Source organism: Gavia stellata, chromosome Z (genome assembly GCF_030936135.1).
Source record: "Gavia stellata isolate bGavSte3 chromosome Z, bGavSte3.hap2, whole genome shotgun sequence".
NCBI classification, from domain to species: Eukaryota; Metazoa; Chordata; class Aves; order Gaviiformes; family Gaviidae; genus Gavia; species Gavia stellata.
This window is the reverse complement of record NC_082637.1, coordinates 64,566,001-64,591,240: the sequence shown is the minus strand read 5'-3', so window position 1 is coordinate 64,591,240 and position 25,240 is coordinate 64,566,001. Positions and strand designations below refer to the sequence as shown.

Sequence of the window (25,240 nt, the reverse complement as noted above, 5' to 3'; positions counted from 1 at the left end):
ATCATATAATTTCCTACAGATAAAACCGCAGCCAATTTACTCACACAGAGACCACATATTCCATCTGTGCACTGGGAACAGGAGTAAACTGCTCTCCGCCCCTCAAAAAATGAGAAACAGGTGCAGATTTGAGCTCTTAATCCTACACTGGATGCATCTCTGATGTGCAAATATTTGCAGTTTCAGAAGAGCAAATCCTGCCACCTGCTTTTCAGACACTTTTGGAAACATATACCTTGAATTTTTTTACCCCATGCTTTTCTGGGTCTCTGAAATCCAGAACAAGTATCTTTTATTAATACAAGCATGATCATTTTCCCTATATAACCTACCATATGCCATTAATAAAGCCTTCCATTAAATATGTACATTCAAGCATCAAAGAATATTTTGACTAGTCTTTCCTGTAGTACAGATTTAACTTGCTGTGAAACATTTTCAGCCAGAGCTGAAAAAAGCCACCCCCCATTCTTACTTCAAATATCGTCTTTATTAAATTATCAAGAAAACATGTAAACCAGTGTATTTATATTCACAGGCAAAATGTGACTAAAGCTGATTCAGATCTCCAATCGCTTTAATCTTGGTCTTCTTGAAGAACCCTGTTGCAAATTTTGTTTCTTAAATGGAAAAGTTACAGTATTTCAGACCACTGTTCTTTTTGTTTCACTGATAAGCATAAACATATCGGCATACATATATATAATATGTGGAAACATACACACATTTACTGGTAACACCTGCAACACAATTACCATTTTCTTTTAAAGTTCATTCAATGCTGCCTTCACAAGTGATGCATTCAACTAATGTGAGAAACCAGAACTCATTACTAGTAAACGTCAGAGGATCATCAGTGACGAAGGATTATTCAGAAAACCACCTCTTCAAGACACTTGGACTCATAACAGCTTAGGACAACAGTTTTCATTGCTCAGTGGAGGACCTTTATTCAAGTTTGCTTTGAGAATCGATTCCTTGAGGCATTCTGGCTCAGACTGATCAATTTTACTAGAATCTCTCTGACAAACCTTCACACACAGATTAGAGCATTTCACACTGTAACTCATCAGAATCAGTTCTCTGGGCACATACGCACAATTTCAGTGCAAAGTTACATGAACAGCATCTTTGAAGCTAGTCAGTTTCTTTCCTTCTTGTATTATAAAGGCTAAGCTAAAAAACAGCTAAGTGGTGAAAAAAGCAAAACTGCTACAAGTACATCCAAAATTGAGAAAAGATACAAGCTACAAGTCCCAATTATATACTATATCAACGGTCTTCCACCGAAGAATGAAAAAGAAGAAACAGAAGCAAGTAAGTTCTCCTGAAATGTGAAGGGGATGGAGGGGAGTAAACAAGAGGGAAAAATCATGAATACAAATTAAAATGCTTTAAGCCCTAAAGAAAAGGAAATTAAGTAACTCTACATACATTAAAAATCACTAGGACAGGTAGGTTAGAAACCAGAATTCAACTAGAAAGGTATTCTGCAATCTTGGCAGCTGATGGACTTTGATGGACTAAGATTTTAGAATTCTAAACAAAACTGAAATTCTCCTAACAAAGTCATCTCACTAGGATGATAAAACAATAAAAACTCTCAAAACATCAAATGGGGGGCCAGGAGAGAATCAAAACTGTTCCATATCTGAAAATACGCAAGAAAAAATTACTTTGAAAGATGTGAGAAGAGTCAGTACATAGTAACATTGCTTAATTAGTAAACACTGATGTGTATGAGGTGGAAACTAACTCGGGATTAGTATTTAAACTTCGTAAAGGACGGCTTGCCATTATAGCTGCCAAAAATACCATTAAAAAAACTGAATTATGTGACTTCTGCTATATGCTGGAAGCTTTAAAAAAAAAAAAAAAAGCCTTATAAATGCCATACATACAATTCCTTTTTTTTTTTAAAAAGGCATTCAGGGTATCATCTGAAATCATGTCGTCATGCTGCTCCTCCGGTTCTTCAAAGATTAGACATTTCCTAATATCTCAAGCTATGTACTTAATAATCTTTTAGGAACAAGACTAATCAAAAGTCAACCGCAGGCTCATGATCATGACACTCTCCAATACTGCTTTTTTTACAACTCTTCTATCAGTTACTAAAATGAGCTTTAGAAACTATGTATTTCACAGCATTTCAAGACACCTTTCAGTCCTATTCAAAATTTATTTAGCAGGAACGTTAGGTAACAGAGAAAGTTTCGGACAGTCATTCAAAATCCCATGCATGAAAATCATGTGACCAATCCAGTTTCTGAAGGTATTCAAGTCTGATTCATGCTTGTTTTAAAGAAAATTTTACTCTGCAGGTATTTTTTAAAACCATCCTCATTTCCCCCTCTGCCACATGAATATTTATTTCTAATACGTAAGAATTTCTCCTGATTTCACCCAAATTATACTTTTTTTAATACATGTTATTCAAAACACTGAACTCTAAGGCTCTGTGTATCTTTAACTATTATCAATGACATTTGGCTCACAGCTTTCTTTTAATAGTGGCAAACCCTACCAACAAATAAGGAAAGAAAGAATGTGGAAATCAATTTGTCAGTTAATTTTGAGTTTAAAAGTACCGAAAAAGCCCCTGAGGAATTATTTAATCTATTTTTGAAGACATCTGCATGGATACTTGTCCAATAATCCAAAAATAATTTTCTTCCTAGTTCATATTCAGAAAGGAAGCAAAAATCTGTAAGTAATACCCATAAGAAGGAATAATTCTGCATCAGGTTCTGCCCTCACCCACCCCCCCCAAGGGAAAATACAATTCCATGTCAAACCATACCAACTAATTTACAGAAATCTAGTGTTAGGGATTTAGGGTATTTCTTTTATAAATATAACTGGATACATACACATACATATACTATATATACTACATATATGCGGGGCGGGGGGGAAGGGCAGAGGAAAATCCAGGATTTTCCAGTATTAGGAAATACCTTGACCTTCAGATTCCTACAGAGAACTGATCTGTTGCTACTAATGTAAGTAGTTACTACTCTACTCAACACTTCTCACCTCATCAGAAACCTACCTGCCCATAGTAAAAAAAAATTAAAATAAATGTATTACTCTGCAAACACTTAATGTGTAAAACTGTTAAAATACCCAGCACTCAGACAGCTCTTTCATCAAAAGTGATACAGAAACACTCTTTCTTTTATAGCAGATCTGCCAAGTGCCAAAATAACATTTGTCAGGGGAAAAAAACCGACTTCTCCTAAACAGTAAATTCCTTTGCTCGTATGACAAACTGAGCATAAATTGCTGTGCTTGTGCATTAGGGACAGCAGTTGTAAGCAGAGCTGTTCTCTCATTAGAGCAACTAGTTCTCATACAAACATCAGGTAACATTTCAGGTCACGGGAAGGTCTTACGTGCCTTAAACGAGTCCACTTTTCTCGTTTATTCCAGTTGGTCAAATAAAAAAGAGTATGTACGAAACAGACTAGCCTATAACCTTAGACCATGCTGAGTACTGCAAATATGCTCTTTTGCTATGACTCTCAAGAATAAATTGAAGAGACAAAAGGCAAATCTGGATATTGATAAGAAAACTAGTGGACCAGAAGATTGCTGTAGTTTGACCTCTTAACAAGAATGAGAATTCAGTAGGACAACCTTTGACAAATGCTGCAATCACTGTTCCTGAAAATGTCCAAAACTATTTCTACTGCTCCGCAGATCAAGCACCTGTTTTGCTAATATATAATTAAATTTTTAATTACATTAAACAACTTTTCTTCCAATTATGCCTTCCTTTTTTCCACTGCAAGTATAATACAACTGATTCTCTGTGTAACAAACCTGTATGTATTTCTAGATTTACGTTCCTCATTAACAGCCTTTTCAAACTAAACAGATGATACTCTTTCAACATCTTATTGGTTGCTTTCTTCAATCTAGGACTCTGGTTCTCCTGTTAAGCCTTCTCAAAGTATGTTTTCTAAAGCTAGATACCGTATTTTTGATGAAGCCTTCATCACTGAGTGTAGCACACTATTTCAGCTGTATTTTACACAGAACATTTCCATTTAAACCATCCAAAAGCAAAATTGCCTCTGACACCATACAAGTAACTCTCTCAAACAGATCTTCTGTAATGTCTAGTCTTTTTCTGCTTCACTAATGTCTGTTTGGTTAGTCCCCACATTATTTTTCTATGTGGTGTGTAATACTTCCACTTGCCTGCTTCATTTCATTCTTTGACTACGAAATATTTGCTCCAGTTTACCAAAATAGTTTTAAAATCTTATCCTACATAGAGCATTTGTTCCCACTACGACTTCAAATTTTATAATCTATTTAAATTCTACTCTATTAGCACAACTGATACAAATAGAAAACAATTTGTGATTTTATGATCCGAACTAAAGAATTTCTTGCTTGTTTTTGGCCTCACTTTGCACAAACACTCCACCCTGCTCAGATCGATACCCAAGGGTATAAGCTGAATAATATGTGATATCCAACATTTATCAATGCACATTTAAGAAACAGCTAGGCAACCAGCAAGTCTGTCTATTAACTGAGTGAAGGTAGCACTCGCAAAAATGCATTTACAACAAACTGACTAGAAACTAAACAAAAGTGTGGAATTAAAACATGATGTCAATTCTGCTTTTTTGTTTTCCAGTTTTAAAGAAAGGGGATCAGATCTACTTCAATATTGCTGTTTGGGTTAGTGATTTTTTTTAAATTTAACCTGCAAATTTTGAGAATGAACTTTCACAAAAAGCTATACCAAGTTAAGCTCAGAGTACCAAATGCAACTACAGAGAAAGTGTGCTTTAAACTGTAACAACAAACCTAATTATGTTACAACACTTAGTTTCCATAATTGCTAGAGTTTTAATGTACACCTCCTCTGAGATACAGTAGATGCTGAAATGATTTAGTGTTCATAACTATACAATCTTAAGACATTTAATTGAATAGAAAAGTCCTTTGTGAGGAAAATCTTATGATTAAAGAGCTGCAGTCTCAGATACACTGTCAGATGTGAATATGAAATTTAGGGCAGTGGGAATATGGGTGGTTTTATAAAAATTCAAGTTAAGCAAACAGTTCTCTATATAGTCAAAAGAAAAGCAAGTGCTCCCCAAAAGGAGATTCCGATAGCTTCCCAAGGGGCTTTTCATTGACTGGATAAAGTCTAAGGTGATTTTTCAGCTTATTTAACTGGGTAAGATAAATAATGCTAATATGGTCCTCTATGTCATACCTAGCTAAGCTTCTTGTAAATTTAAGAATCTAAATTTGGGTCTATCAACACTGTCACAGATGTAACAAACAAACAAAAAAAATCAATTTACATCTAAGCAGCAAGTCTTGAATCCAATTAATATAATTTTGTGCTACTTTCGTAAGGTATAAAAACAAAGGTGGAAACAGAATCTATTATCCACAGATCCGCTTTTCATTATAAAATCCAACTGGTGATATCAAGAAATAAAAAAGAGATACTATTAAGAAATAAGTAAATTCACAAGAATTCAGCAGAGTTTCAACTAACACAAAATAGAATCATGCTATGATAACAGCATCTGAAGAGGAAGTTAAGATTAGAGAAAGAGCTATAATGTTAAAATTGCACATTCTTTCTAATGGCTGACAGTTCTGATTAACATACAAATACTTAAAACCAATGAAACTGTGCTTAAAAAAAAAGTTCTATTATCTTAGCTTGACATTTCAGAATTCTGAATCACTTCAGGAATGCCCCTCCTAATGACAAACCCGAAGTCAAACTTTAGATTCGTTAATAAAGGTGAGAGAACTCACACACACATTCCTACCAAATCTCTTTTTATAACTCTACAGATATATCTTTATAATATCCATTGCTCATGCAAAAGGTAGAGAATTAGGCAGATGATAAGCACATATTCCATCCCTCTGTTCTCACAGGAAACAGGACCTTTGCGTGGTTTTCTCAAGACAAACCATGGAACACCCTCAAGAAAACAGCATACACGATAATCACAGACAACAGCACAGCAAGAACTATAAATTTTGAGAACACAAAAAACCAACATCAACCCAAGACAAGACTTTTAAAATGTTATGTACCTACTACATATGCCAGATACACATACTTCCTATGATTTGGATGGATTCTAGTGGCACACATATGCTAACCTGGAGCACATAACTACTCTCCAATTAAGGATAAAAGGATTAAGTCCAAAGGCACTATTTTAAATTTTTCTTTTACCACAAAGTTGTGAGGTGTTCTGAAGTCCAAGATGGGCTTGAAGCCCCCTGACTTTTTCAGGATCAGGAAGTACCTTCACTAAAATCCTTTCCTTGTTCCTCTTGTAGTGCAGGCTTTATAAATCTGCATTTAGAAGGGAAAAAAAATCTGGTTCAGAAGAACAGAAAGACTTTAAGTATGCCATATCACTTCAGTTTGTGCCTTGAGAGCCTTGGACTAACTACAGTATTGCCTCAAAGCAACTCCAGTAAAAAGGCTGAAGGGGCCAGTGCCTGGAAAAAAAAGAAATCATACACAAATATACTGAAAATGTGTATCTTCTACTTCCAAAACTGCTTCAACAAGTACATGCATACAATGCAGATCTTTCAGTTGTATTCAGTTCCTTACTAACATATTCCTTCATAATGATCACTTTTTGTTTTTTGAAAAACACACCCAGGTTGTTTTCCTCCGCACAAAGTACGGTTAGTTAATCTATTCTTTCTGCATTTTCATAAGATACTTCCATTACAAACAATGTCTTTAGAGGAACCCAGAAATTTCTTGTAACACCTAATTGTGGGTTTATTCCTTTTAATATTACAATTTTTTTATAGCAACTGAAGCATCAAACACCTTCACAATCTGATTGCACTGGTACTGCGAACACTAATAAAAACTGTTGAAATTCTGCGCATTGAACCAAAAATCCTAACTTTGTGCAGTTTTGAGAAACTGCAAAGATTGTACAAACACTACAAACTGTATCAATTTATTTATTGGTTTAATTTTGCAACTGCAATTTCAAAGACAGTCAGTAAACGAAAATATTTAGAACAGACCATCACTGGTTTACCAACAATAAGACAGACCAAAAACTGAAAAAAGTTTGATTTCTAAGAATTTTTATGCACTGAAAAAGTAATGATTTAAAGTTTGAAATTTAACAACTTTTAGAACAACTTGAATTCAGAAGCATGACAGTCAAAACTGAGTTTTGAAAAAGAAAGATTAATTCCACAGAAAGCTTTGGAGTGGAATTAATTGCAAAGCAAAGTTGCTGTTTATTCTTAATAATGAAAATTTGTAAGAACTCAAAAAATGAACCACAGTTCAGTTGTAAAGAGCTATCCCTTCCATCAAAACAGACATTCATCCCTTAGCTTATTTGGTTTTTTGTTTTCAGAGTTCCCAGATAAACTTTCAGTGAAATGTCAACCTCCAGTGCAAGGAGTCAGTTCTGAGATAAGACTGCATGTAGAATAATTAACACAAGAATTAGTAAACTCATACAGGAAATACGGAAATCTCTGAAAACTGCTGTAACCTTACAGAAGAAGATCAAGATGCTGTGAACTCTTCCACACCCCTCACTTCCTCTTCCATTAGACATCATCAATGCAGAATTTGCCTGTGTTGGTCATAAAGGTAGTTGCACAACTAACTTCCATCTATAAAGCAAAATTAATGTATCCTGCTTTTGGTTTTGTTCATTTTGAAGTCACCACTTTTCCCAGAATGATATTTAACTGATGTTTCAGGATCCAGGTGCCTGAGTTACCCTGTGTCAGTCAAGCATTTCATTGCCTTTGCACAAGCTCTTCCATCAGGAAAATTAGGAGGAAGAATGCTTTTTAAATACCCATTCAATTTAGTCAAAATGAGTTTGAATTTACTACAAACAGAACATGTTCATGGCAGTCACAGGTCACCTGAAATCTGGTAAATTGACCAGGCACCTGAACACTGAGATTAACACTTTAAAGTAATTTTTTAAAAAATCATTAGGCTGTATTCAGCCTAAGCAGCCAAGGTACTGGAAAGTAGAAGTGCAGTTCTTCACATATAATTTCGAAGGGTTTTTTAATTTTTGAACTACTTGCACTACTATGCTGAGAATACAATGCTTAATTAAGTGTTGCACCTTAATAGAAGAAAAGTCTTAGGGTTTGATTGATCATTCATCCTGTCCACCTCCCATAAAGTTCCTAATACACAGGTTTCACTTTAACAAAAACATAATGAGGTTGTGCATATTGATATCACTATTTCATCCAATAAAAAACTAAAACTGTTGGTTTGGTTTTGTTTTGTTTTTTTCCCCCTGAGGAACAAGTGTGCTTATTAACAATGTATGAACTGCCACAAATACTTCTGGCCTCATTTTAAATATTACTATATTCTTTCTTGCTTTCTTTAAACATTTTTCCCCTCATTGATAATCGAAAATACCCCTATTTCAACTGTCTTTTTTAAAAAATATTTCAGTATATAACTAGAAATACATATGCCTCAGAACTCATGCAAGCATAAAAGGTAATTAAAACGTATATTATTAAAATGTCAAATGCTGTCAGAGCATCCTCTCCTTGTTAACTACATTGGACAAGTGTTTAGATTGATTGCACCAACATGGGCAACACAGGCCAAAAAAAAGCAACAAAAAACCCAGCACCAAAGTTAAAGCTGCCAAACGAGAATATTAAAACATTACCCCAATCCAGTTACCTTCTAAGCTCAGAAAGATATAGTTCCCGTTGTGTGAAGCTTTAATCAATTGCTTCACATCATCAGGACAGCTTTCCCTTTTGGCATATCACACCAACAAAGCTTCCTTCTCAGGCAAGTTATCCTTGCTGTCATCTTCCAACCAAATACAGCAACATACACACTGGTCTGCCAAGAATTTTTGACCTTTGTACTGTATTCTTTATCACACATTAAACTTAGTAACATAGCTTTAATTTCTACATTATAGTGCTGTGTTGAGAAAGCAGTAGCTATACCCGCCAAGTGAATTTTTGAAAAGGTAACCAACTTGCAAAATCTTAAAGATAAATCAGAACTTTGGCATTAACAGGGTGAACACAATTTATGCCAAAACTTCGTTAATTACAATCTTATGCCAAAACCTGCTCACAGATATTGAAGTAAGGATAACAGCCCACATTATTTTGTATCCTCTATTTGGAAAAATGAATCTTTCTTTTATAAGATGGGTGTCACTAAACTGCTTGGTGCTTTAACAGATCTTTGAAGAATTCACTGATTACAGTGTATCCTACTCAGAATTAATCTCCTAGTCAACCTGAATATTTCAACCAGTGGAAAATGTGTCTGCTAAGCTGTTCAACTAGCCTGATAAGAACCGTATCATACTATTCCTCTATGATTAGCTCACAAAAGTAATTTGTGGGCAAATTAGAAGTATTGTTGGTTTAGCACTAAAAATAATCCTAAATCAATGATTTTTTAAAATCTTTCAATAGCACAGTAACTTCAGTTCAGATGCGATGCCTTACACCATGCTTGTAGTGTGCAATGCAGCTCCGTATTGAAACTCCCCAGCCAGCTACATGAAGGTTCAGAAGTGAAAGAGGTAAAAAAAGCATGATTGGTACTGTTAGGTCTCATTCACTCCTAGGTTCACCATGTTGTGCCAAACAATACTACTACAAAGTCCAAGTTAGTACAGACAGCCAAATCAGTTATTTGGTCATGTATTACATTCCCAGTGCCGTCTCCAGTAAACACTGTAGATAGAAATAGCCAGTAAATCGAGCCACTCACACTGTCAACATACCCTTCATCAACGGCTGACAGCTTAAACTGATGGCAAGAGGTTGAAACCCACACCCCCCGCCAAGTCCAGTGAGTGCAAGTTCTTTGCCATTTGGGAAGTATGACCTCTGACAGACTATTCCCAAGAAGCAATGATTATATCAAAGGACAGGGGTCTCAGAGAAGTATGATGCAGTATCCAATTTATCAGCACACTCATGGGCTTTGTCTCCAAGACATACTGTAATAATTGTTAATTTCAGAGCAATACAAAAGTAGTTCCATATCTAGTTGGATATTATCTTGTGAAAGGTTTGGTTTTTAGCTGGAGTAACAATTTTTTAAAAAAAGCATGTAACTTCATTTATCACTTAAAAGGGGTTTAGTGTAATTAAATACGTCAGAAATTCAGTACTCAAAAGCCTGATCATAAGACCACTTAGTTGTTCCAAGGTGGCAGAGTCACAGTAAGGTTTGAAATACTCTACACACCTATTTCATTGAAATTAACACATTACTTTTTTATGAAATTACGGATTCATAAAAAGATGGCAAAAGAGCACTACAGAGAAAAGATGCACAGATTGGGGGGGGCGGGGAGGGGGGGGAGGGGCAGGGAACCATACAAAATATGTTAAAAGTGGTACCTACTTAGAAACAGTTTGAAAGATACTTCTCAACAATCCGGAGCTACTTCGTACTTGAACAATGACTACTGAAAGACTGATATTTTTCCTCTTTTCTTTTTTTCCCTGTAATCAAGCTGTACTAGCTCTCCTGTACGGTCTGTCCAATCAGCTTTCACTACTGACTACAACTTTCACAAGCAGTGAAAACGCTATTAAAAAAACATCAAAAAGGAAGGCTGGATGAGAGAGACAAAAGCATACTACCAACTACTTTCCTGTTGAAAAGTAGGTTAGATTTTAAATAGACAGTATCAACTCAGTAAAATAAGAAAAAAAAATAGGAAAATGATTGAGTAATTAATTAGATTTAAAAAGTCATTATCTTATGAGCTTCCCATCAGTAGTGTTCCTCTAAGTTTATAGGTGATACGAACCAAACTTTCATAAGAATAATCAATTTACAATACAGTTATTTTTAAACATCTTGACATGGAAATGCAGAATTACAAAAAACTAAATATTCAGCCAATTAAAGTAACACCTTGCCAGTTACACTCACTTAATTTCTATCCCGCATAATGGTATATTAGACCACATTAACAGAAAGAAATCTAAAGATTTCATGCTACAGACATGAAATACATACATCCTCTATTATGAATAGAGGAAAACCAACTAATGTAGTTTTGATGAGAATCAGTATTTTCAATCTGCTGATGCCTCAAAATTTGAACTGAAAAATCAGTTTCTGTCTTAGAAGCTTCAAACTCTGAAGTTTAAGCACAGTAATCCTTAATGATGAATTTATCAAGTTGAATTCCAGATTCTACTGCAATTAACATTTCATATCTTTACTGGTTACCTGGAAAACTCAGATGCACAGTCATAATATTCACATACTACATTTAAGCAAAAGTTACTGTCTCACCTTACATACCACTTTTCACAACGTAATAATGTTAGTGGAGATTCAGACTACAACCAGAGATAAAGTCAGAAGCCTAGAAAGACTAAGCTCATTTTTGTAAGAGAAAATAATTGAACATGCAGATATTCAAATGAAAATTTTAACAACAAAGGAAATATGAAGTAATGCGCACTTAAGCATTACTTTGAAAATGTTTCCAAACAGGAAGTCATTACAACAAACAGGTTTTAAGGCAGCAGTATCAATATTCCCCTGTAATCTTTTTCCTCCCCTTACCCCTCACATTTTTTTCCTCTTTATTCTATCTCCCATAATTCTGAGTACACAGTCCTTGGAAAATGAACCGCATCTTATAAGACTGTATGGTACCTTCACAATACCCAACCAGTTAAAATTGGCAATTATCTACCAATGTTATCTTCTTAGTAAGTTAAGACAAGTTTAGAGAACAGAAGCAAAAGGCTACTAGGATAATATCAAAATAAAAAAGCTTGACAGGTATGTCTACTTAATGTACAACTAAGGGGAAAAAAAAAGCACAAATGCAAATACCAAAAAGGGGAAAACTTACTCAGCATACTATGCAGAGAGATAAGTGGAACAGTGGATGCAAACAAGAGGCATATCAGGGGATAGAAGGGGCATGGGGAAAATTTCAAGAGCTAACCTAGGCAAGGAAAGCAAAAGCATTAAAGCTATCCTCAAATGGCAAAGAAAGTCTACATTATAACTTGCCTCCAGCCAAGTGTTTATATACAATATATACAATCCTCTCCCAGTGAAGATATCTGAGGGGTATTTTGAAAAAGTTAATACATTTTAATTAAATAAATAGCTAGGCACCTGAGGTTTTGACCATTTTGGACAAGTTTCAGATAATCTATTAGCACCTATCTAGCACTCCAATAAGAGAATAAAACTCCATTTTGAAAAAAAATGGTATGTATGTCTACTTGACTGCTCTAGAGACAAGCTTGTATTAAAACCACGTATACACACATATTATATATGTTTAACTTTAGAGGACTGAAGACAGCTTCCCCCAAAAGCTCACAAGGATCAAACTTTGCTCATTTTTTCAAAGAATCGGGTTAGAACTTGTTAACTGTAGCAGTTAGTCTGCTGAGTAGTCTGATACCTTCATGAATTAGGCAAGTTTTATTAGCTTGCCCCTTGTTAGAACTAGAGAAATTAAATACTAACATCAGCGAAAATAGCATTCACTACTTTTTAAACAAATCTTAAATCTTCTGTTCTGTAAGCAAAAACCTTGTATTATTTGATTTACATACACAGCAGCCCTCATATCCATAAGTCTTATTCACTGTATTTGGATTAGTAGACTTTTAATGAATGGTTAAGTTATTTCAGGTTGGATACTGAATGTTCATGGAGATAGCAGGATGTCAGTTTCAACTGAATACTCTAGAACTACATACAAGTAATGAAGCAAGCACTCTTAATACAATGGAAAGTTGGAGTTAAAAGAAAACAGTGTCCTAGTTTATATTCTACTTGAATTTTAAAGACAATCCAGCATTTATACATTGAGATTTTTAGGCCTTATAAAAATTAAGATTTTGCTCACAGTGTTAAATGATCCAGCTGTAATTATGTTTAATTAGAATCTTCTCCTGCTGCTCTTAAGTATAATTTATTAAGGATTACCATGCTGTAAAAGCACATAGTAAACAGAGTACTTTACTTGCTGCAGCTAAATTAGTGGTATGGGAGAAACTTATATAGTTTTAAAGTGCTGTGTCCTCTTTCAGCTAGACATAATACTATTAACATAATATGGCAGACTACCTTCTTACCTTTTTAAATTTTTTTTATTTTATTTAAATTTTACCTTTATTTTGAGTAAAAGTTAAATAAAAGGAAATGGCATAAAAACCTACTAGGTAGTGAAAACATTGCTAAAAGAACCTTAGACACTAAGTAATATGTAAATTATTTACCTTGGTTGTGATGTCAGCTTTATAACCATCTTGCGTGGCAAAGAATCTTGGGAAGACTGAACATCATCCTACAAAAGAACATCTTTAAATTTGCTTTTGAATACATTTAAACATAAAATATATGAACTTTGTCTACTATACAAATTTTATGAAGTACAAAACCATGCTAGCCATACCATAAACAGAAGCCTATCTTAGCACCTTACACAAGACCATGAACCACAGGAGTTTATAAACTAAGTACTTCAGACTGACAAATGAAAAAGGCTCACTTTGTCCATTTCATTGAGAAACCTTTCTTTTCATTAAATGTCTCTTTTTAGATACCATTATCAACTTGTCACCCCCATGTTTTTGCATCATAATCACCAACTTCCTTCAAATTTTGCAACTAAAGACTTTGCAACTTAAGTGCAAAGCTCCCAGTTCCTCCAAAACATTCTCAAAATCACGTTTTTCAAATCCAACTCTTGCCATTTACATGGAAGTTTACCTTCTGCACTCAGAGAAGTAAGGGTAATATACAGGAATGGTTGCATAGCTTTACTTTTATAGGTTTCATCTCATCCTATTGGTTGGATCATTCAGGAATCTCTAAGTTTCTTCTATTTTTCAGTGTATTGTCTTCCAAGCAATCCATTTTTTGTTTACTAATGTACAGTCTCTAAAACTTACACATGATGCACGAAGTATTCAGTTATCAGCTGAGAAAACCATGATGCTTGTGTGTGTCACTAATAATTAACAATAGCAGAAACACAGTGCACGCAATGTCATTCTGAAGTCCTTCCATCATGTCTTATTTCCAACATCCTTTTTTCTGGCTTTAAGGGCAGTTTTCCCCTGGTTGTACCTACTATCTACTGAAATGCTGCTACGGTCTCTTGCTGTGTACCTTCACCCCTCAAAGACAACAGCCATTTTCAGTCTTAAAGGCTTCATCATTTGTCTCTCAACCCTCTCAGCATTCATTCTGAATGTCCATCTCTGAGCAATTCTTGATGTCAGCTTCCATCAGCCACCAAAATACCATGATGGTATTTCGAAACAAGTGCCTTTGTGCTTACAAAAAAGCTTTTGCAAACTTTGAGCAAATAACCTGAAGTTCTCCCATTAGCAGTCTACAAATCCCACATTAAAAACCTTTTGTCGTGGTAACCAAAGTGCTGTGGGAGTATTAGGTTTATGATAAGCTGCAGTTTCTATATATCATGAAGATAAATCATAATCTACTTCTGCAGTCACCTTTTTTTTCCTGTTTTATGTAGATATAATAAATTCATTGAAATAAGAACTTCCTTTTTCATTTCTGCTTTCACAGTGCTAATAGTGGCTTTGACTTGGTACACTCCTAGGCAATATACAATTTAAACAGCAATTAGTACTTCTACAATCCACTGATATTAATCCAGGCTCATAAAGAACAGGAACAATGAAAGCTGAGTAAAATGTAACATCACAAAATCCTCCAATACAATTCAGAGCAGAAGTGAAAACTTCATGCCACACACAACTTCAAAATATTGTTATTTTATGAAGGTGCACATTAATTTTGTTAGCCCTTCCAACCAGGAGAAAAATGACATATTTGTGGCACACATCCACATAGCACACACCCACAGGCACATATATGCAGCATGCACATATATATTACTATCAAAGTCATAAAATGTATAAAGAACTATTTTAATATTTTTTTTTTTTTAACTATATGAGGTGGAAGACTAATTCAAGGTATGGCACATCTGGCACATCTAAGCCAGCAGAATATATGTCGTGTTAGTTATGTTAGAAGTGTGAGGTAATCATACAATAAACACAGACTGCCTTAATTCTGCTGTGTTTATGCACAAAGAAACTAATGCATCTCTTTTCCTCTCTATTCCAGATGTATGGACTTAGGTAGACTTCCTAAGACTACCTAGCTATCACAGCAGAGAGCTTTTGTTCAGGAAGTGAAGAAACGAAGAATTTTGAAAGGAAGTAATATTAGCAAGTGTGTTTCTTCAAGGCACTCTTCACTGTAAAATGGGTCTCAAAATGATACGTGGGTATCTGTTGCTGACTTTATCATTGGCAGATTCCTGTTTCAAATAATTTCAGCTAAGGGAAAAAGCACAAGGTCTTGTCTAGACGTGGTCTTGCAAATTAAGCTTAGGTTTATGTTCAGGATGGAAATTTTCCTCTTCCTACATTTGTTACATAATAACGAAAGTCAAATTACAGGGATCCATACTTACCATATGCATGTCACTGAAGTCACCAACAAATTTATGCCCACAAGAAAATTAGAACACCTGGTTTTACTATGTAAAGCAAAATAAGCCCATTTACTCTAGATGTGTTGGGTTTTTTTCAGCATTAACTGCTGAAAAAAATTCACTCTTTACTTTCCAGTATCTGCAATTAATATGAACAGTGATAAGCAGCAGATTTTTGAGCAGGTATTAGCAGCAAATCTCATTCTGACTTTTGCCAGGCCACTCAAACTGTATTGGAAAGACATAGTTCACATTTTATATTTAGAGAAAATAAAAAAGATAACTCACCATCTTCAGGAATGGAGTTGATAAGTCATAATTATAAGCACCTTTATCCTTTAGGATAAGAATATGAGCAGAGTCAATTATCACTTTCTTCAAGTTCATTATTGAATGGAAAAGCCTGTTAACATTTTTAAAGTCTTAGTTAGTTTTCAGTTGTTTTTATTCAATGACATAATATCAGAATTTCAAAATATTAAGGAACTCAAAAGTATGAGTTACAGAAAAATTAATGTAATTTTTAATATCAATATAGTATGAAATTAAGAACAGCTACTTGCAATGGGTGACCAGACTGCAAAATGCAGAAATAATCTGAATTTCATTATAATCCTATCTTGCATAATGAAAATGAGGTACATCTGCACCCCACTGTTATGCTACAAAACATATACCCTCAAAATACCAAGTTCTTTTTCAAAATGCTAATCTTAGGAAAGTTTGTGTTTTATTTGTTTGATTTTCAACATCTATAGTGGAGACAAGACTGAAATGCTGGTCACAAAGTCAAGAATGCCTTTAAGCAGGATTACAAAAACCAATCAAAACCACAAAAAATTCAATTACCATTATTTCCATTGCTTCAACTGACACAAGGTTTACAAATTCTTAAATACAGAGAGATGTGTAATTTTATTTGTGAAGTGAAAAAGCCTTTATTTTACTCTCTCATAACCAAGTGCATTGCACATGTTTATAACTTGATTACACCTATGCTTTAATAGATAAAAGATTAACAAATTTATGGAATTTAAAAATATTTGTCATGAATGCAGTGGTTCAAACCGAGAAAGAGTATTTTAGAGGCATTTAAAACAATCACTTCTTTAATGGACATGCTTTACCATCAACCATCTACCATCATCTACCTCAAATTTTCTAGTGCTTAACATTCCAATATATAACAATTTTGTGAACAAATGCATAAAGCATATATCTACATACACAGGCACATATCATACACTCGTCAAAAAAAATTCCACAAAGTAGCTAGCAGAATAATTTGTCAATACTGAGAAAGCAACTACCCACCAGATCTAATAGCAATAAACAACAACAGACAATTTAAGTAGAAGATTGGCAACACAAAATAGATTTCCCACATTGAAGAAAGGTAGGTTACAGAGGGTGTGGGATTTTCCAAGGAATATATGCTTATACTAGCATGTCTCGATCATTGCTTAGCACAGGCAGATATAAAATGTTCTCCTATACGATAGTTGCTGCAGAAAATAATAGCTCTGTTAATTAAAGAACTCTTAGTATCATGTCTACCTAGATACTTTTGAAACCGCAGAAATTTTGTTTGGACATCAAATTCTTACTTCAGAGGATTAAAAAAATATTTCATAAATGAAGAGCATGGGTAATCAAATCCACTTCTCGTGTAGAGCAACATTAAACGTTTAGTTCTGAGTACGTTGCTAGCTATAGCAGATCTGTATCTCTGAAATAAATACTTTTTTTTAAAAAAAGCAAAGGGAAATTTAGGTTTTAGTTTATATGTTTATAATAAATTACCTAGTACCATAATCCACAACTACCCAATCTTTAGATGTTCCTGTAATAGCATCATGATGTTGAAAGAGTCCAAGGTTCCTCCTAGCTTCTGACAGCAATTTGTAGTTATCCACTGAAGGAAATACACTAATCTTCTCAGATTTACTGGACTGTACCAAAGCCAGGGAGTAGAGGATTTCAGCTGCCCTGGAATTGCAGAGAAGAATCATATATTTATATAGGTTTAAAAAGCAAAAGGCAACACACATTTTATCTGAAGAATGAACTGATGTTTTTCCACCTTTCCTCATGTCTAGTTCTGCGAGTTCTTTAAACCTTAATGTTGTACTTTTTAGCCTGTTTCTAGCTTCAAACAGTTAAAAATCACTGCTACACTTCTTCATCAACCTGTTTTACACCTTTTAAGCTTCCTGCAAGGCTTCAGTGTTGGAAAGCAGAGCTTCAAAATAAAAATATGCCAGTACAAAGTAACATACCATTTTCACAAATGTGTGAGGTATACAGATCCGATCTTTAAAAGATACATTAAGGATAGACTGCTTTACAGGACCCATAAAACTGCCATTTCAATAAGCAACTTACTAAACAAATAAAATTATCTAAAAGAAATATGTTAATCTGTACACTCTATACAATATCTATTCTGCCATCTGTACTTGTGAACTAAATTCTCCTAAAGACTTAGGCAGTTCATGCACCTGCTCACTATACATTCATCTGAATAGCGAGAACACTGGATTCAAAAACCCTTAGACTGTACAAAATGCAGAGCCCTTTTCTTCTATTTCTTATGCAAAAACCAAGCACTAAAATATTACCATTAGGTTCTCAATTGCTTTATGAGAATCTAGATTTATTTTACAAAAAAAAAAGCCTATAATTGCCAGTCACTATGAATATCTGACTAACAAAGATGCCTGTAGAAATTCTGGGAAACCATCTGTTAACTTTTTTTCCCCATCTCCTTTTCCTGAAATGTACAGTTCTGTTTTTGTAAGTCAGAAAAGTGTCAGATTCCTTTTCAAACTTTATTTAGCTTAATTAAGGTTTCTCGAGTGTTTGAAGAAGCCAAGATGACACAGATTAATGTTATAAAAAACAAAGAAAGCAGAATAACAAGTGTTCTTGAAACAAATGTAAAACTAACTTCTAAGCATGCAAATAAAAAAAAAAGAAAAAAGGAAAATACATTAACTTATACATTTACCCAAGCTGTCAGTGAGTGCATGCACTCAAATTTAAACTGGTACAATAAGAAATTTCAAAATAATTCTCAACTTGGGTTTTCAGACTGTGCATTGATACTAACTGTTAATATGAAAAATACCTTTGGATTCAGTTTGGTCTCTTTGTCTTTATGCATCACATAGGTGACAATTATGTAAAAACTGCAAGTAGCATGTGTCTAACTAAACTGAAAGGTACACTGTACATATAACAGCTCAATTCATTTTCATATTGTCAATATTTGAGGAATAGGATGAGAATTTGCTCTTACAGGTAAGATAACAGCTCAGAAGCTACACACAAAATCAAGGTGTTAGAAGTTGTAATTCCTCTTTTTTATTACTAGTGCATTTAAGCTTAATGGCTGTGATTTTAATGTTACTTGGTGCAAATTCCTACATCTATGCATTCCTCATACTTTGTTCTATTACAGCTTAACTTGAAAGGAAAACCAGTATATTGTAATTAAAAAGGCACCAGATGCATATTCAACTAGTGGATAAACCCTGTTTGAAAGTGTTTTACCTTTTTTTAAAAATTTGACTTAGCCACTAAACATTGACCCAACTGTAGTTATGAAAAAGAGAACACAAAAAATTTTAGTCCCCAAAATACAGGTTAGATTTCCCTCCCCAAAATCCACCTCTTTTTTTTTTTTAAATAGGAAAGTCCATTATTTATAGACAAGGTAACAACCTTAAAATCAAAAGAAGTAACATTAAAATGAAGCTGTAGAGTAAATATATTTTCAGTTCATCTTGCTTCCAGAACTTCACTTTAAATCCATTTTGTCTATAAGGAACACTTGGAACTCTTGCCTTTCAGAAAAGTAACTGATTCTGTTTTACAGATCCATTCAGTACATCAGTCTCTTAGATGCAGAATTTTCCTTTCAAGTCTCAATATTATTCTAAACATTAGAATGGTTCAATGGTCAAAGATGAAAGACACTCAGAAGTGAAAACACAGGAAACATTATATTAGAGAACACTTCAGTTTATAAGTAAGCGTTTACCTCTCTCTAATACCTCTCCATAAAAGCTGTATAAAGCCTTGGGTTTCTCACCTCTATTGCAAACTACTGCAGATTACCTAAAGGTTGTTACAACAGATTACCCACTTCGGTGTAATTTGTCATTGTGTCTCCACCTGATGGGACGCTGCAAATAGACCAAAATTTGCTTCACTGATTGCTCAAAGCCTACATTAGGTTACCTTTAGGTCCACTTTATGTGTAACCTAAATAAGTAATAAATATATTTTCCAAGAGCTTCTAGACTCTCAAGATGTGGTCTTTTCTATCCATGTGTACAGTTAGAACTATCACTGTGGCTCTCGTCCTGCTTCTGAATTACTTCAACAATCTTTTTTGCAGGCTTACCACAATTTTTCCCTGATTACATCTGTAAAGAATGAAATCACAGAACACGTTCCTAACCTGCCCCCAACTATGGTGTTGTTCTTTGCATCTTTCCCTTATTACATTAAACAAAATTCTGGTTACCAATTTCATCACCCTTCAAACTACTTCAGTCCATCCATCTCTCACTTAAGATTAAAAAAATCAATTATGTCTCAAATCAGCAATGTTGTCAATCTCCACTACCACATCCTTAAACTTTCATGCCCTTTCTTCAATGCACAAACCCAAAACTTTTTTAAAAACAGGGAAAACCCGAACAGCCAACTCTTTTCTTGCTTAAATGGCCAGTCACCATAGCAGGTCCTGAAGCTGAACACTGTTTCCTGGTTATGAAGTAGCAGTGAAGTACTTCTTAATCCTGGTACTGCTGGAACTTAAAAGCATTCATCCTTGGTCAAGAATACACACACATACATATTCATCCCCTGTTCATAGCTCATTCCCCTACATATATACACGTATATATGCACACTAGCTGGAGTATCAAGCATCACTAGAATCTATTTGTAAACTATTTCTGAATAGTTGTCAAACTTCCTAATTACTGTTAGCCTTACAAATGCCATCGTTGTAATCTTCTAGCATTCTTGGTTTTGTACATAAGTTAAGCACAACACTTGTAACATGCCAAAGTTCTGATTAAAACATTGCAGAAGTCACTTCTCTGATAACTTCTCCTTACTATATTATTTTTATGTTCTTCTGCCAAAGGGATCCTCATCTTGCTTTTTGTCATTCCTCTCAGCTTTGGTCTTATTTTTCTTCTTCTTCCTGACCATCTTTGGCTTCCTTCCTCCCTGCTTTCCCATTTGTGAAACAATTTCTCCTTGCTGGTCAATGCAATGCCTTCAAAGTTACGTTACATTGCCTCTTCCCAAACACCTTTCTATTCTCAGGCCCTTGATCTCACTTCTTCTTACACGTTTCTTAGTCTTTCTATTGCTTTCATTTCTTCTTCACTAATTTTCTTGACCTCCTCAGGTATCTTACTCTGTATTCTTAGAGTGCAGAGAGAAGGCTAGAAAAAGCCATTTTATTTACAAGAAAAACATACTAGAGATCACAGAATATCTGTGTCCCAAGTCTGCAAAGCCTCCACTTTACCAGAGTAAAGACTTGACTCCTTGGAAGAAGGAAAACAAATTCTGCTAGATACAGAGGTTTCTCTTCTGAAAGGTACTTGTATCTGCCTCCGCAACACTACTTTCCATGCTCCCAAAACACTACTTTCCACACCTCTCTTGCTCCCCACACTATTGCAGCAGCCATTACAACACACACACACACAAAAAAAAAAAAGAAAAAAAAAAAGTAAGAAATCCTTAAGGAAGGATTTCTCAGCATTACAGAATTTTTTCTCTGGCACAAAGAGGTCTGAACAGCATATAGAAGCTCTACAATAGGTAGTACAAAAAGTGTCCTTTAACTACGGAACCTTGGAAGAACAATCTTTCAGAAACAGAGTTTCCAAGTTTTGGAAATAGATTAAATGTCCAGGGTTTACATCACATGCATCTGCCCCAGACTTCTTTCTGGAGCCTTAAAATACAATTAAATTGTTTTACAATTTAATTGTCTTATCTACAGCTGCTACAAAGGAGAACCACTTAAATAGTCCATTAGCAAAATTCACCAATAATTTTTTCTTTAAAGAAGATGCAAACACTTCTCAGCAGAGCAGTACCTTACAATCTAAGATCACTTGGCATGCAATATTCCTGACTACTTTTCAACTGCCTCTAACAACTCTTGTAAAATTCAGACCTTTATACTTCTCTCTTTTAGAGAGCCATATAATAAAGAGAGAAATATAGCGAGTATAGCCATAATGATAGATTGATCTGACAGCTACCCAAATCCGATACAGAAATAAATAGCATACTACCTGCTACTTTTCATGGAATCAGGACCTGGTGATCACTTGACTAGTATTTTAGAACAACTTATTTGCTTGGATGGAAAAATATGATTGTCTTTCTGTGAATGTACTAAAAAACCAGACACACCGACTAATCTTTGTAACATTTGGGGGCCATTTAGGCTATCCTTATTGTGAGTAAAATTAAACTGTGCATTTCAAAATCACATATCCATCTGTCCAACAGATTTAGAGTACTTATACATTCATCTCTCCCGTGTGCCAAGACATATGTTATGAATTTACTGGATGGCAGTATTTACCGTAAGTAGGATTCCAGGACTCTATCCAGTCGTTTATAGAAGGGTCGCGATGTAAAGTATCCACTCCAGTAATGATGATCTCTGTCTGCATAGGTGAAGAAGTCTCCACTTAAAACAGGGAAAAATGAATTGCTGCTCTTTTCACCCAAACCGCTTTCTTTGCGCAGAGCTTCAAAGTAATCTGATAAAGTTCCAAACTGGGCCTGAATGAAAATTAAAATTACTATAACATAGTTCAATCTTCCTTATTTAGACATATGAAGAAAATGAGTATGCTTGATTTCATATACATTTCAGAAATATCCCGGTCTTCCAGAAGAATTATAGCAGAAATCCTATCCTAAAGAGCTTTAAAGTTTCCCTGCACACTTTTCAGACAAGCTGAATAACTCTTCCAAAAGCATTTCAACTTCATTTCAACTCAGTACAAGACAGACATGGACGTGTTGGAGCAGGTCCAGAAGAGGGCCACAAAAATGATCAGAGCGCTGGAACACCTCTCCTATGAGGAAAGGCTGAGAGAGCTGATGTTGTTCAGCCTGGAGAAGAGAAGGCTCCAGGGGGACTTACAACAAGGGTGGGGACAGACTTTTTAGTACAGCCTGTAGCGACAGGAAAAGGGGTAATGATTTTAAACTGAAAGAGGGTAAATTCAGACTAGATATAAGGAAGACATTTTTTACAACGAAGGTGTGAAACACTGGAACAGGTAGCCCAGAGAGGTTGTAGATGCCCCATCCCTGGAAACATTCAAGGTCAGGTTTGATGGAGCTTTGAGCAACCTGATGCAGTTGAAGATGTCCCTGCTCATTGCAGGAGGGCTGGATTAGATGACCTTTAAAGGTCTCTTCTAACCCAAACCATTCTATGATTCATGAAAAATGAAATACTTTGTTTTAAAGTATAAATCTGTATCTAAAACACAAGCTAAATCTCAACAAATAAGCAAAGCATTCTTTGACATCTTATCAGTAAGTCTCTAACACATGAGCTAAGTAATATCTCAATATTATGTAAGTAGATGTCTGGACTAGGTAAGAAACTTACTGCAATGCAACAAGAGCATAGTTTTCTTAATCCTGCATTTTCTAAATTAACTCTGTTGTGCTCCAGATCTCCAACACATGCTTAACCCAAGACGACTGTTGTTCAAAAAAATTAGTATTTGCCTTCAAAAGCTGTTTTTAAAAAACTATATACAAAGAAATTGTGTTTAGAGATGTAATATAGGGGAGTACAGAAAATTCATTCTCTTCTGCTCATTTATTAAAATGCTGAGACAAATAAGGCAATAACAGCCCTTTACAGGGTAGGTCAAAAGACAGTATCCTCAAGCTTGAGGGGTACAAAAAAAGGGGGAAAATAAAAAAAGGAAGAGGGACTGATGTCAATGTTGCAGCATTGAGAGGTGCTGTTAAAGAAGGCACAGAAGGCAAACTGGATTTTGAATGAGGGTGTGAAAACAATTAATGGAGATGGGAACAGCACAGAAGATCACATTACAAGTATTCTCATAATAAACTATAATGATAATTCTTCAAGTTTAAATTAAGTCACTTTTTTTTTTATTTTTACAAAATGCATACAAAGTAGCATGCTACAATTTACAACACTAGAAAACAAGCTTATAGTAAAAATCTTTTAAAAGTGACTTGGAATATAAGGACTATTACTGTGACAACAAAGATGTGCTATTTCAACATTTTCAAAAAAAACTGAACAGTATTCACTCTTCAAAAACATGCAGAAGATCCAAGTATCTGGTTAGGTCAATACAGTATGGTAACTTGCCACTTTGAATGGCAATAAAGCAGAAAAAGAGACATATTGCTACAGAAATCCCAACAGTAGTGATCCTTGCCTTATCAAGCATTTCCAGGACACTTGGCCTTTTCCCTCACTATCATAGATACCTATAAGACATAATTCAGAAGGAAAAAAAAAAAAAAATCAATGGACCAAGAGAAATCAGGTAGAGGTGACAGAGAGAGAAAGAAAAAACCCAACTGAATAAATAAAATGAAAAGGAGACACACTCCAGTGCCAACAGTGCTCCAGCGGAGCAAAGTACCCTATGTATGAAGTGGCTGAACCGGAAGATTGTGTATCTTTTGTCTGGGTATTAAGAACCAGAAAAAGGGATGGATACTTCTACAAGGGCCCCAAGGGCTGCTGTGATTCCCAAGGCATTAATCCAGATGGGAAAGCCAGGGCTAATGAAGTAGACTTGTAAAGTCCTTGACAATGGGCAGAGCAGAACCTTTCAGATAAGGATCTTTCAGATGCCTCAGGACACAAGTGGTCCTTGAAGAATTACTTCAGAGCTAGAGCCTTCAGATTTTGCCCCAGAGAAGAAATCATCCAGCCCAGGTTAGTAGGAATGAAGACTAGAGAAAGTATACTGCTGTTAGTATCCAAAGAGTAACTACCTGCGCACCATATCCTTTTTGAGGGGAGTAAATCTGGTGATAGCAGCAAGCTTTAGATTTAAAAGATGGGCTTTAGATTTAAAAGATGGGCTTTAGATTTAAAAGATTTAAAAGAGTACTCTCCAGGTCTGTTTCTCTCCAATCAGACATAGCAGGCATCCACATGTATCATGTCACCCACATCCCACAGGAAACAGACGCAAAATCCAGCTCTCAGACAAGCTGTGATCCCAGGAGATCATCTTTCTTATGCAGAATGCAAGTCTAGAAGTCAGCAGGAAGAACTAACACTACAGGTACTACTCAAATCTACAGTTAGAGGAATGGGTGGAGGTGTCAAGAAAAGGTGAGGAAAAAAAAAAAGATGCACACACAAACAATATATGAAAGAGACCAAACCGGGTTTAAAAAGCCTAAATGTGAAAGCAGCAATAGTGCTTTCACATGATACTCAAGAAAAAACAAGGTTGTGGTCCCGTTTCTTATTCCCATGTTTAAAGATGATGAAAAGGTGTCTGAGTACAGAAAACACCTGTAGTACAAGAAGTTGCTAAAGTACTCAGCTTATGCATTACAGTGTAAGAACGTGTGTATTAACACTCAAACATAATTAATGA

The 25,240-nt window shown here is 35.1% G+C and overlaps 1 protein-coding gene across 1 annotated transcript in view; it reads right to left on the bottom strand.

Moving 5' to 3' along the window:
* Positions 1–25,240, bottom strand: part of MAN2A1 (mannosidase alpha class 2A member 1) — a 125,328-nt gene that overhangs the window by 52,791 nt on the left and 47,297 nt on the right. The window contains exons 9-12 of the mRNA XM_059833274.1: positions 22,195–22,397; positions 17,364–17,549; positions 15,849–15,963; positions 13,300–13,367 (exon numbers count right to left, since the gene is read on the bottom strand). Of these exons, the coding sequence (XP_059689257.1) occupies positions 13,300–13,367; positions 15,849–15,963; positions 17,364–17,549; positions 22,195–22,397 (572 nt within the window). The remainder of the gene's footprint in view (positions 1–13,299; positions 13,368–15,848; positions 15,964–17,363; positions 17,550–22,194; positions 22,398–25,240) is intronic.